The following is a 14,486-nucleotide window of genomic DNA, read 5'->3' as shown; positions in this document are numbered from 1 at the left end:
AAGACTATCAACTGCTTCTCAAAGATGCCCTCTGGTGGTCAAACTAGCAATAACTTGCAGTACCAGAAAAAAAGATTAAATGGTGTTAAATGGTGTGCTACAGAATGTTGTGGCAGTGCGCAAGGTGTGCCACAGTATGATGCAACTTCTAAAGGAGGAACCACTGTACAGTGCATTCGAAAATAATTCAGACTCCTTAAATTTAATCCACATTTTGTAACATTACAGCCTTATTATAAAATGGATTAAAAAGTTTATTCCTTCAATCTCCCAAAATGACAAAAAAAAAAATTTTGCACATTCATAAAAAAATTATTAAACTTAAATATCACATTTACATACACTACCGGTCAAAGGTTTTAGAACACCTACTCATTCAAGGGTTTTTCTTTATTTTTACTATTTTAAACCTTGTAAAATAATAGTGAAGACATCAAAACTATGAAATAACACATGGAATCATGTAGTAACCAAAACAGTGTTAAACAAATCAAAATATATTTTATATTTGAGATTCTTCAAAGTAGCCACCCTTTGCCTTAACAGCTTTGCACACTCTTGGGATTCTCTCAACCAGCTTCATGAGGTAGTCACCTGGAATGCATTTCAATTAACAGCTGTGCCTTGTAAAAGGTTAATTTGTGGAATTTCTTTCCTTCTTAATGCATTTGAGCCAATCAGTTGTGTTGTGACAATTTAGGGGGTATTACAAAAGATGGTATTTTACCAAATAGGGCTAAGTTCATATTATGGCAAGAACAGCTCAAATAAGCAAAGAGAAACGACAGTCTATCATTACTTTAAGACATGAAGGTCAGTCAGTACGGGAAATTTCAAGAACTTTGAAAGTTTCTTCAAGTAGAGTCGCTAAAACCATCAAGTGCTATGATGAAACTGGCTCTCACGAGGACCGGCACAGGAATGGAAAGCCCAGAGTTACCTCTGCTGCAGAGGAGAAGATCATTAGATTTACCGGCCTAAGAAATTCCAGCCCCCAAAAAATGCTTCACAATACAAGTAACAGACATCTCAACATCAACCGTTCAGAGGAGACTGCGTGAATCAAGCCTTCATGGTTCAATTGCTGCAAAGAAAACACTACTAAAGGACACCATTACGAGCAATGAACATTAGACCGGTGGAAATCTGTCCTTTGGTCTGATGCGTCCAAATTTGAGATTTTATGTTCCAACCGCCGTGTCTTTGTGAGACGCAGAGTAGGTGAACGGATGATCTCCGCATGTGTGGTTCCCACCTTGAAGCATGGAGGTGGTGGTATGATGGTGCTTTGCTAGTGACACTGTCAATGATTTATTTAGAATTCAAGGCACACTTAACCAGCATGGCTACCACAGCATTCTGCAGTGATAGTCACAATTAGCGCAAACCAGGTGGGATGGCCTATCATTTGTTTTTCAACAGGACAATGACCCAACACACCTCCAGGCTGTGTAACGGCTATTTGACCAAGAAGAAGAGTGATGGAGTACTGCATCAGATAACTTAGCCTCCACAATCACCCACCCTCAACCCAGTTGAGATGTTGAGTCTGACCAAAGAGTGAAGAAAAAGCAGCCAACAAGTTCTCAGCAAATGTGGGAACTCCTTCAAGACAGTTGGAAAAGCATTGTAGGTGGAGCTGGTTGAGGGAATACCAAGAGTGTGCAAAGCTGTCATCAAGGCAAAGAGTGGCTACTTGAAGAATCTCAAATATATTTTGATTTGTTTAACACATTTTTTTGATTACAACATGATTCCATGTGTTATTTCATAGTTTGTCTTCACTATTATTCTACAATGTGAAAATAGGAAAAATTTGGAAAAACACTGTCAACTATGGGTCCTTATATAGACAGGTGTGTGCCTTTCCAAAACATGTCCAATCAATAGAATTTACCACAGGTGGACTCCAATCAACTTGTAGAAACATCTCAAGGATGATCAATTGAAACAGGATGCACCTGAGCTCAGTTGAGTCTCATAGCCAAGGGTCTGAATAGTTACGTAAAATAAAAATATATTTATTTTTATAAATGTGCAAACATTTATAAAAACTTGTTTTCCCTTTGTCATTATGGAGTAGTGTGTGTAGATTAAATAAAATAAAAACCATTAATTTAAAATAAGGCTGTAACGTAACAAAATGTGTATTTAAAATGATCCACCTTCCTTGTGCATGAATCTGTTTGAACAGTTTGCACATTCCATCATATGTCAGCAAAAATAGATCTAATCGCTTCTTGTCTTATCAGGTGAAAAGATAAAATGGCAAGAAGAAATCAATATTTTAAAATGAATAGATTTGAAAACAAATTTATTCGCAGCTGCTGATTCCAGTGAGTGTAATTGAGCAAATTACACGCATTGGTGCCAATGTTAAGAGTTGAGAAAGTTGATATTTGAAATTATAAGATACTCTTGTACTGTGGTCTGTAATTCAACATGTGTTATTGTGGTTGTTGCTAGCGCTATTGATGTAAACATTATTTTCCCCATATATATTTTCGGCAGACTCCCTGTAGTACCACCCGACCCACGGTTCAATAACCCTTCTCTAATCCTAGCACTCTGTGATCTACACAGACACACGCCCCCCTGTCATCAGCATCACATCCCTGCCTAATCCTGATTAGAGATACCCCGCAGAGCCCCTATGCGCCCCGCAAACACGCAACCTGCCTGCACCCTGCCTCCATCCCGTCCATCCTCTTTCCCGTCAACTCCCCCACCTTCCAGTTGGCCTTGCCAGTAACTGAGGGGATCGAAACATCAAGGCTGCATTTAAAAAAGAGGGGACTGAGGAGAGGCATATCCTACCTTTAATTTAATCTTAAGGCTTTTTCTAACTGCTTCAGCAACTGCTAGGACTGGGGAGGAAATACAGTGCATGGGAAAGTATTCGGACCCCTTGAACTTTGCGACATTTCAGGCTTCAAACATAAAGATATAAAACTGTATTTTTTTGTGAAGAATCAACAACAAGTGGGACACAATCATGAAGTGGAACAACATTTATTGGATATTTCAACAAATCAAAAACTGAAAAATTGGGCGTGCAAAATTATTCAGCCCCCTTAAGTTAATACTTTGTAGCGCCACCTTTTGCTGCGATGACAGCTGTAAGTCGCTTGGGGTATGTCTCTATCAGTTTTGCACATCGAGAGACTGAAATTTTTTCCCATTCCCCCTTGCAAAACAGCTCGACCTCAGTGAGGTTGGATGGAGAGCATTTGTGAACAGCACTTTTCAGTTCTTTCCACAGATTCTCGATTGGATTCAGGTCTGGACTTTGACTTGGCCATTCTAACACCTGGATATGTTTATTTTTTAACCATTCCATTGTAGATTTTGCTTTATGTTTTGGATCATTGTCTTGTTGGAAGACAAATCTCTGTCCCAGTCTCAGGTCTTTTGCAGACTCCATCAGGTTTTCTTCCAGAATGGTCCTGTATTTGGCTCCATCCATCTTCCCATCAATTTTAACCACCTTCCCTGTCCCTGCTGAAGAAAAGCAGGCCCAAACCATGATTCTGCCACCACCATGTTTGACAGTGGGGATGATGTGTTCAGGGTGATGAGCTGTGTTGCTTTTACGCCAAACATAACGTTTTGCATTGTTGCCAAAAAGTTCAATTTTGGTTTCATCTGACCAGAGCACCTTCTTCCACATGTTTGGTGTGTCTCCCAGGTGGCTTGTGGCAAACTTTAAACGACACTTTTTATGGATATCTTTAAGAAATGGCTTTCTTCTTGCCACTCTTCCATAAAGGCCAGATTTGTGCAATATACGACTGATTGTTGTCCTATGGACAGTGTCTCCCACCTCAGCTGTAGATCTCTGCAGTTCATCCAGAGTGATCATGGGCCTCTTGGCTGCATCTCTGATCAGTCTTCTCCTTGTAGGAGCTGAAAGTTTAGAGGGACGGCCAGGTCTTGGCAGATTTGCAGTGGTCTGATACTCCTTCCATTTCAATATTATCGCTTGCACGGTGCTCCTTGGGATGTTTAAAGCTTGGGAAATCTTTTTGTATCCAAATCCGGCTTTAAACTTCTTCACAACAGTATCTCGGACCTTGCCTGGTGTGTTCCTTGTTCTTCATGATGCTCTCTGCGCTTTTAACGGACCTCTGAGACTATCACAGTGCAGGTGCATTTATACGGAGACTTGATTATGTAGCAAAAGGTGGCAAAAGGTCGCAAAGTTCAAGGGGGGCGAATACTTTCGCAAGGCACTGTATTGTGGCTTTTATGAGCCAGCTGTCACCTCAGACAGTTCTACCAGGTAGGGGCCACAGTCTTCTACCTATTGGGATAGCCATGGCAGGTACAAGCAGGGATCCCATAGCCAGACACATAGTGGGACTCTATGATAATTGGGATGAATAGTGTAGCGTGTGTGTGTGTGTTCGTGCTCCCCTGAACTGTGGGCAGAAAATAACCACCAGACACGAGTGGAATTTAATTTTTACATTACATTTTTTGCTATACTTCCTGGTTCTACATAGCGATCAATTGGAGGATATGCAGTACCACTAATGAGAAATCGCACACACGCACTCTTCAGTAGAAAGAAGAAACAGCCAGCAGTCGGTCTCTGGGAAGAGCTCCAAGCCCCCCCATGCCTTCATCATCTGTTCATAGTAAGAGTGGAGACATGCTGAAAGACAGGCAGAATCATAGGCTGTGCAGGCCTCCCATTCATCTGTTTACTAACACCCAGCACATGACCATGACGCACGCACAAACACACAACCGCTCTCACAGACAGGATCTTCAAAATATACCCTGCAGATGCATAAAAATAAAAAAAATACGCAACAAATCAAGTTAGAAAAATCCCACAAAAACATCCCCCTAAACCATGATGTGGTAGCAGCTCTGTGTTTTTGTAGTGTAGTATTGTCAATGGGTCTGGGGCAACTGGCTGACTGTCTCGCTCTCGCTCTCGCTGTCCATCTGTCTGTCCACACTACTCTCGGTCTCATATAACCACTCCATGCTCAGAATAGGACAGTCCTATTTATTTTTCATTCCAGCTGTAATGTAATACATTGTTATGGAGGTGAAGAACAAAAAAATACAAATGTGGGACGTGACATTCCACATCTGGAACCGCTCTGGAGCACGTGCATCACTCTCCAGAACTCTGCTCTCCAGAACTCTGCTCTCCAGAACTCTGCTCTCCAGAACTCTGCTCTCCAGAACTCTGCTCTCCCTCTCCAGAACTCTGCTCTCCCTCTCCACCAGGAAGGAATTCTGTAACCTGATCCTCTAGTTGTCTTTAGTGCACTAACCAACCTCACAGGGCCCGGTGGCATACACACACACACACACACACACACACACACACACACACACAGGGATTCAGTGAGCCCTGACCCACACTCACTCAGAGGGAAAATATCAAACATCACACATGTAAACTATAGGTCCAAAACACCATACAGACAAGCGTCAATACATATCCCACAAGTTCAGCGAAGTCAAAAATACACAAGCTGCGCTGATTTTGCCCCAAGCTATTTTAATTTACTAGGCAAGTCAGTTAAGAACAAATTCTTATTTTCAATGACGGCCTAGGAACAGTGGGTTTACTGCCTGTTCAGGGGCAGAACGACAGATTTGTACCATGTCAGCTCGGGGATTTGAACTTGCAACCTTCTGGTTACTAGTCCAACGCTCTAAACACTAGGCTACCCTGCCTCTCTCAACATTCATTTAATAGCATTACCCCAAACACAACACACTAGTTAACATGTGAATGGGACAGGGGGCAAGGGCGGTGAACACTAGCAGCTGGCTCCTGTGAGTTCTATATTTAAATCTCATTTGACAGTTAGAGTGCTGATTGGGTGCAGAAGGGGATCAGAGGGGCGGCAGGGGCACTCTGAAGCCATCCCAGTGGCCTTTCACAGCCATGCCTACAGGTGCCCCGTTAACTGCCCTGGCATTGGCCTGGCCCAGTGGAACTGCCATCCACTCACACCCTGCACATGAATCACCCAACTAACACATCTACTGACTGATGTTCACTACCGAAGTGCATGTGTGTTGCTGGTCACATATATCAATGACCAAGTCCTCTGACTTCATGAGTATACAGCAAAGGTTATCAACTAAAGTTTGATCCTATTTTGCAGAGGTGTGAATCTCTTATTTGAACAACGATATGACACGCTATCGATGCCCAGGGCAACGAGGCGATACGCTGTAGTACCGTGGCAAGTAAACAGGACATGAAGCGGATTTCAACTTCTTCAGGGAAACAGGCCTAATGTTGGAAACAAACATCATTATGTTGTCATCCTGAGTCACATGTATTTATTTTCAAAAGCTATAGGACACCATATTGTACAAACACTGCCCAGAAAGTACTCCGAACCCTTGACTTTTTCTACATTGTTAGGTTACAGCCTTAATATAAAATGGATTTAAATAAAAACCCTCAATGTACACAGAATACCCCACAACGACAAAGCGAAAACAGGTTCAGAAATGGTTTGTAAATTTATTAAAAATAAAAAAATACATGTTTACATAAATATTCAGTCCCTTTACTATGCAACTCGAAATTGAGCTCAGGTGCATCCTGTTTCCGTCGATCAACCTTGAGATGTATCAACAACTAGATTAGAGACTCCCTGTGATAAATTCAATTGATTGGACATGAATTGGAAAGGCGCACACCTGTCTATAAGGTCCCACAGTGCATGTCAGAGCAAAAACCAGGCCATGAGGTCAAAGACATAGTCTGTAGAGCTCCGAGACAGGATTGTGTCGAGGCACAGATCTGGTGAAGGGTACCAAAACACATCTGCAGAATTGAATGTCCCCATGAACAGTGGTCATCATTCTTAAATGGAAGACGTTTGGAACCACCAAGACTCTTCCTAGAGCTGGCTGCCTGGCCAAACTGAGCAATCGTGGGAGATGGTCACTCTGAAAGACCTCCAGAGTTCCTCTGTGGAGATGGGAGAACATTCCAGTAGGACAACCATCTCCGCAGCACTCCACCAATCAGGCCTCCACCAAAAAGGCACATGACAGCCCACTTGGAGTTTGACAAAAGGCACCTAAAGACTCACACCATGAGAAACAAGATCCTCTGGTCTGATCAAACCAAGATTGAACTCTTTTGCCTGAATGCCAAGTGTCACGTCTGGAGGAAACCCGGCACCATTCCTAAGATGAAAAATGGTGGTGGCAGCATTATGCTGTGGGGATGTAGTTCAGTGGCAGGGACTGGGAGACTGGTCAGGATCGAGGCAAAAATGACAGAGAAAAGTACAGAGAGATCCTCTAATGAAAACCGGCTCCAGAGTGCAAAGGACCTCAGACAAGGGCGAAGGTTCACTTTCGAACAGGATAACGACCCGAAGCACACAGCCAGGACAACGCAGGAGTGGCTTCGGGACAAGGATCTGAATGTCCTTGAGTGGCCCAGCCAGAGCCCAGCCTTGAACCCGATCGAGCATCTCTGGAAAGACCTGAAAGTAGATGTGCAGTAACGCTCCCCATCCAACTTGACAGAGCTTGAGAGGATCTGCAGAGAGGAATGGGAGAAACTCCACAAATATAGGTGTGCCAAGCTTGTAGCGTCATACCCAAGAAGACTCAAGGCTGTAATCTCTGCTTCAAAAAAGTACTGAGTAAAGGGTCTGAATACTTACACAAATGTATATTTTTAAAAAATGTTTAGAAACCAGCTTTTTGCTTTGTAATTATGGGGTATTGTGTGTAGTTTGATGAGGGGGGGGAAAAAAAATTCATCCATTTTAGAAGAAAGCTGTAATGTAACAAAATGTGGAAAAAGTAAAGGGGTCTGAATACTTTCCAAATGCACTGTACAGCAGGTTTTTAAAGTACCAAAGACTTTGTTCTGCTTCGCGGTTTCATTTTTTTGCTATGGAAAGAATAGCCCAATGCTGGTATTGTCACAGCCCTAGCAACCACACAGCTGCACCAATATCTATCACTGCAAAGCCCCAGCCCTAAAGTTCAGTAGATACCGAACCTGATGCTCTGTCATTTTTTTTTAAATGTCACTGTACATGTGTGTAATAAAGACCCTTCCTAGTCAAGCAAAACAAATAACAATCCCATAAAGTAGCATTGCATAGAATGTCTGGAAGGGTAAAGCAGATACAAGTTCCTTTACACAGTGTCTGTATATGGCATATGGGGTTCTGTTGCTCATGCCCAGAGGGCAGTGTGTTTAGGAAAATATTAAAAATGTTTGATAAGCGATCGCATAATGTGTATATGTAAAGCAATGTGGCCTTACTCAGAGTGAGATAAGGAGAAAGAGACAACAGCCTTCTCTACTAGGTCCTGCTCTGCCCAAGACCCTGGTGGGCAGTGGACACAACCCCCCCCCCCCCAAAAAAAAATGTGTGTGTGAGAGAGAGAGAAAATCAGCACAGTGTTGAGGACAGGCTGGCACAGCCTGCGGGCACTGCAGAGCAGTTACGACTGGGCATGTATTCCTCAGCGTGCTATGCACCAGAAGCCTCATACGCTGTGCGGGCACTCTCTCACGTACCCTCCACCACCTCCTCTGTCGTGGTGCTCCAGGCTAACGGCCTCCAACTTCACTGTACTGCATTGAGTGCATTCAAGCATGAAGGATAAGGAGGGAGAAAACTGGGATTCACTGACACCACACACACACCGCATTCAAATGGGAAGGACAAAGACAGAATGACACTACCACCACTCGATCTATACTTTACTTTACTGCACACACACACACACACACACACACACACACGATGACTCCCACTAAAATAATTGCCTGTGGCATCTCCAAGCAACTAAATTTTAAAAAGACATGCATGTGTAACCCATCAACAGCAAGAATTTTACCGATATTGAGAGCAATTGATGCCATGCATGTTCCATCATCACTGTAATCAAAAATTAACACTGTCGTCAGAAGTCACCTGCAGTAAACTCTGGGAGGTGTTTTGTTGACCATCTGTGATTATCTTTCCTATGGGGTGTGGATTTGACAAAATGTACAGTATTCTGTAGGGTATTGCATTATTGTTTACATATACAGCACTGCGTCTGAGATTCGTAAAAACGTGATAATAAGGAAGTTGACCCACGCAGTATTTGAGCATATTCTAATCATTTACAGTCCTTGGAGATAGTCACCTGCCTTTTATCTAATGAGGAAGTTGAATTCCTTTTGTTAGAACGTCAGTCAGTTAAAATGTATTGTGTAACGGTTACATTAGTACCTTTGGAAGGCCCCCTTCTTGGAGTGCCACTCATCTGACACGTCCCCTCTTCACACACACACACGCACACTCTGCGCGCGTCAAAATACGCGGCGCTGGCAATGCTCTCGCACACGACCCTACGCGCACCCGCATTGGCAGACTGACTGGATAAATAAATCATTTCTTGCCGAATCTATTCTTCAACCCACACGTCTTTCAAAAGGCTCTCTGCCATAGCAATAGCAGGCAATGGACGTAGAAAAAAAACAGATACGCACAACCCAGTGCGTATGAGAGAATAGCACAAGATCAGATGCTTTGTTACAATAGCCTATTGCATGCAGTGTGGTACGTAAAGTGAAGCCAACTTGTGATATCCAGCACAGAAAAACAGAGCTCATAAAATGTGGTGCCCTTTGACACATTGGAGCCAACTTGGTGTCAAGGTGATATGTTACAATGTTGACTCGATTGGTTTAATAAATAAGCTAGAGCACTGACACGTGTGGGCCTATACATGAAGACACAATACGTTCCAGGCTGCTATATGAATTGCGATGCTTTTCGCATTGACCACGTCCACCAGTTAGACAGACATATTAATAGGCTAGTATTCGTCTGTAACTTACCCAAACTGCCGGCGAAACCGTCCATTTCTGGGAGAAATAGCCGAGCAGACACCAAAAATATTCCTGTTATGACGGGTCCTATTCAGGGAACAGTGGGTGAATGTCGGACTCTATACCGGCTATCCAGACTGGCAGGCAAGGCGGAAATTTCTCAAGCCAACTGTTCTCGCAGTGGTCGCGACCGTATCGTAGTAAACTGGGGATCTGTCGAGTCGCAGTGAATTCTCAGTCCGGAGCAACACCGTGGTTCTCAGGGCCAGTTGATCACACGCTCTTGCTTGACTCCACGATAGCACACCTCCGCCGGGGGAGGTAGGACAGGCAGAGCTCGGCTTTCGCATTTCCGACTCCGCCCGCTTTGGCACGACTTGCTTCCCTGGAGTGGCTAGTCTGAGCGCGTCTCAATTTGACACAGTTGAGGATCCCTATGTGCTGGCCAATATATACACTACCGTTCAACAATTTGGTGTCACTTAGAAATGTCCTTGTTTTTTTGTTTTGTTGTCATTAAAATAACATCCAATTGATCAGAAGCACAGTGTAGACATTGTTAATGTTGTAAATGACTATTGTAGCTGGAAAGTGTTTTTTTTTAAATGGAATATCTACATAGGCGTGCAGAAGCCCATTATCAGCAACCATCACTCATGTGTTCCAATGGCACATTGTGTTAACTAATCCAAGTTTAGCATTTTAAAAGGTTAACTGATCATTATGTTATGTTTGCACAGCTGTAAACTGTTGTTCTGATTAAATAAGAAATAAAACTGTCCTTCTTTAGACTAGTTGAGTATACGGGGCATCAGAATTTGTGGCTTCGATTACTGGCTCAAAATGGTCAGAAACAAAGGACATTCTTCTGAAACTCATCAGTCTATTCTTGTTCTGAGAAATGAAGGCTATTCCATGCGGGAAACTGCCAAGAAACTGAAGATCTCTTACAACTCTGTGTACTGAAATTGCAGTCCACCTGAAGTAAATACAATTGATTGGACATGATTGTCCATATAGGGTCCCACAGTTGACAGTGCATGTCAGAGCAAAAACCAAGGCATGAGGTCGAAGGAATTGTCTGTAAAGCTCCAAGACAGGATTGTGTCGAGGCACAGATCTGGTGAAGGGTACCAAAATACTTCTGCAGCATTGAAGGTCCCCAAGAACACTGTGGCCTCCATCATTCTTAAATGGAAGAAGTTTGGAACCACCAAGGCTCTTCCTAGAGCTGGCCGCCCGGCCACACTGAGCAATCGGGGGAGAAGGGTCTTGGTCAGGGAGGTGACCAAGAACCCGATGGTCACTCTGCTCCAGAGGTCCTTTATGGCTAATTCATCCCTACCTCCAGTAGGGAAATACTTCAAAAGGCCTGGGAGAAGTTGCCACTCTCCATGTCTGCTAGGGTGGCTTGGTTAGATATGAGGGTCTGTCTTCTGATTGAAGTGCCGCAGTTAGAGTGCCATTCTCTTTCAAGGTGTCTGCTAGCTCTTTCAGTGATGTAAACTCATGTAGCTAGAGGGAAAGTGCAGCGTCTAGGCGTTTCAACAATCCCGTGCCATTGTTGTACGAGTTAATGGTGAAGGGTCGATTATCAGGCTCCTGTTCATCAAATACCAAGATCTGTCGGCCATTAGTGATTCCTCTGTTTGTGACATGGATAAAGTGCCTACATGCTGCAGAATACCAAGCAGCAATATGCTCTGTATAGAAGAGGTATTCTGGTCTCCAATTAGGGTATGATCAGCAAACAATGTCTCTGGATTTTCCCTCAGCAGCCTTTGTTTGTGATGCTGTTTAGAATGTTCAGAGTTATTTCCCTGCTGGTAGGTCAATGGTATGGGCCAGGATCCTGCTGGTAGGTCAATAGTATGGGCCAGGATCCTGCTGCAGTAGCCATTGTTTAATTTGAGTATTGATGCATGCAACTTTTGAAACAATGCACTTTTTATAACGAGAATATAAAGCTATTCAATGTGTAATTTAGTGTAACACTGTACACATCAATTACAATGTCTAGACAATCCGACCTCGCCTGTATGTGATTTGTCTGTTTCCTCTTCAATGCCTTGCATTGTCTTTCCTTTGGAAATCCTCCCTAATTCCTCCAAAGGAATTCCCTTTTCTGTGGGTTTATCCTACATGTTTTCTTATTTCTTCTCATTGTCCTTATTGTTCTAGTCCCTCAGTCCTGCACTTGTTACTTTTCACTTGTTGCCAGATGATCAAGATGACTTTAGTAGACTATCTAGCTTTCAGAGCCAGGTTGTGATCATCTATCAAAACCAACCAAATCTTCTGAAAGGAGAAACAGACAAACGTGGCTACATGAAAGGAGGTGTAAGTCCCCACCTGTGTGGACGCCCACCTGGTTTGAAGAAGGGTCAATTATTGCAAAATGTCCATTGGCAGTGCATTTATTGTGCCTGCTGGCATATTTATTATGTTGACGGAGACAGCACTTATTTTAGCCTACAACAAGAGTTCCAGTTCCAGGCGAGGAATATTTGCAGTTGCAGGACAAATAAAACAAATCAACACCTACCCTAAGTGTTAATTACTCTTTACAGGGCACCAGGCTAACATTTCACCCGGTGCCACCGGTGTCACTAGCTTTTGAGGTTGGTTGGTGGCACCAGCGCATGATTTGCTGGGTGAGTCGTCATCTTACAAAGTGATTAATAGTGCTTTATTAACCCAATGAGTCCCTCCGTAATGCAGGCGTGATTTAGGACTTCCAACCCGTTTTCTACATTGTGTGTTTGAGCTAAAGACTACTGGGTTGCACCATTCGATTAGTCCATTCTTCTGCACCTGTAGATACCATTAGTCTGTGTTATTAATGGGGGCTGAGCTACACAAGAGTCGTTAGAAAGTAAGAGGTTCTTCTCCATAGAAGATCATAGGAAATCCCAGGACAGTGTCTATAATACTGTAATAAGCTCACACAGTTGCTGTCACAAACTCCAAACTCCACACAGTTGTCACTGACTAGTTGGATATTTATTTCCCACTTGAGCAAACGATTTATGTACTTACAGCATTCATACAAATTCATTTTTATCAGGTTTTTGCTTTGGCTGGCCTTATTTTTTTTATTGACATTTGTTAAACAAAACTCATGAGCGCAACTCTTTATGCCAAATTATTTTGTGTTTTACGTGTAGCCCTGATTTTCCTGAAAATAAAATGTTAAAACCCTTCATTGTGAGGCTAATTATAAGGGCTGGACATGCAGATAAATGAAAGTCAGATAAATGAAAAGTATATTCTTTGCTGATTTTCTCGGGACTGATAGGGTTAAAAAGTATAATAAATAGACTACGGAATTATTCAAGATAAGTTGTTTCGTCTAACACGACCATCCAAGCAGGAATGCGTGATTCAATATATTTGGATGGGCATCCTAATTCAGTGATTGTCACAAATTTTGGGTTGACAATTAGACTATAGTTGGGGTTTAGGATTAGGATTCCAGAATTATTATTATATTCTTTTCAATAGAGATGAATTGCATACATCTTTATGTGCACTAACTAATATCATAGGCTTATTCATTAGGGGGAAAGTAAGTGGAAACTCAAAACACAAATAACTAGATTGCTATCTCTAAATACAATACCCACTGTTAGTAGCCATATGTAGGCAACTTCCCATGAGACCTAGGCCTTTGCTCTCGAAATGGCTGGTGCGCAAATTGTTGCTATTGAACTGAATGTTTAGAGTTGAGAAATACAAACAGTACCTACAGAAAGCTGAGACCCTGCTCTCTTTTGACAGGGACAAGGGTGACGAAGCTTCCAAAGCTGTGTCTTTCCCACAATTGCATTTAGAAATGTTATAAGATCAGAATGCATTCTTCTCTTGAGTGCATGGTAGGAGAGGAGAGTGACTGTGGCTTTGTTCATCACAGCAGCAGGCGCCAGCAAAATCATAGGGGCAGATAAGGGCTGGACCAAGGCATGAGGATAATGCACTTCACTGTTTGACCAGATCATGGTTTTAGCCGGCCAAATGTTGGCGACAATGTAGATTGTGATCCTTCTGCGTTTATAGGCACCCTTTCCATGTTTTACTATCCATGATCTTGGGTGACATAACTGATGACAGAGTCTGACCAGGTCTCTTTGCTGGTGCAACATTTTCCTTTGAATGTGAGTTTGCGTTAATTCAGCGCAGCCTATCAGAAAACCGGACCGGACCCATCTTGCTGGGGAGCCGGCTGTTGCCCACATGATTAGCTAATGGCTCATTTAAGATTAGTATAAAATAAATTGCTCCAACTAATTTCAAGAAAATATCTTAACAGGCACATGGGCCGCCGGCCGTATCACCTTTTTCATTGTTTTATTTTTATATATGAATAAATATTTTTGTGTGTGTCAATTTTGACCAGCCCACCTAACAAAACAATTGTCCAGCCCATCTGGCATTTGCCAGAATTGCCAATCCGCCCCTGTCTATAGGGTGCCGTGACACAATGCATGACAGTCTGACAAAAAAAGAAACCGTGTGGACTGACTGGACTTTTCACAATTGACCATTTGAATCCAAGATCTATGGTTTATTGGTGGTTGTCCTTTCCCAGTAGAACTCGGGTATGACATCACCATATCTCAGTCTGTGCCAGACACTGACC

At 42.8% G+C, this 14,486-nt stretch overlaps 1 protein-coding gene across 1 annotated transcript in view; it reads right to left on the bottom strand.

Annotated features, from left to right (window-relative positions):
• LOC118401252 (echinoderm microtubule-associated protein-like 4) overlaps positions 1 to 10,259 on the bottom strand; it is an 81,523-nt gene extending 71,264 nt beyond the window's left edge. The window contains exon 1 of the mRNA XM_052477552.1: positions 9,857 to 10,259. Coding sequence (XP_052333512.1) covers positions 9,857 to 9,881 — 25 coding nt within the window. The 5' untranslated portion in view covers positions 9,882 to 10,259. The remainder of the gene's footprint in view (positions 1 to 9,856) is intronic.
• Positions 10,260 to 14,486: the final 4,227 nt, after the last annotated feature.

The sequence above is a fragment of the Oncorhynchus keta genome, chromosome 2 (assembly GCF_023373465.1).
Source record: "Oncorhynchus keta strain PuntledgeMale-10-30-2019 chromosome 2, Oket_V2, whole genome shotgun sequence".
Lineage (NCBI taxonomy): Eukaryota > Metazoa > Chordata > Actinopteri > Salmoniformes > Salmonidae > Oncorhynchus > Oncorhynchus keta.
The sequence above is the reverse complement of the archived record's forward strand: the minus strand, read 5'-3'. Positions and strand labels throughout refer to the sequence as shown.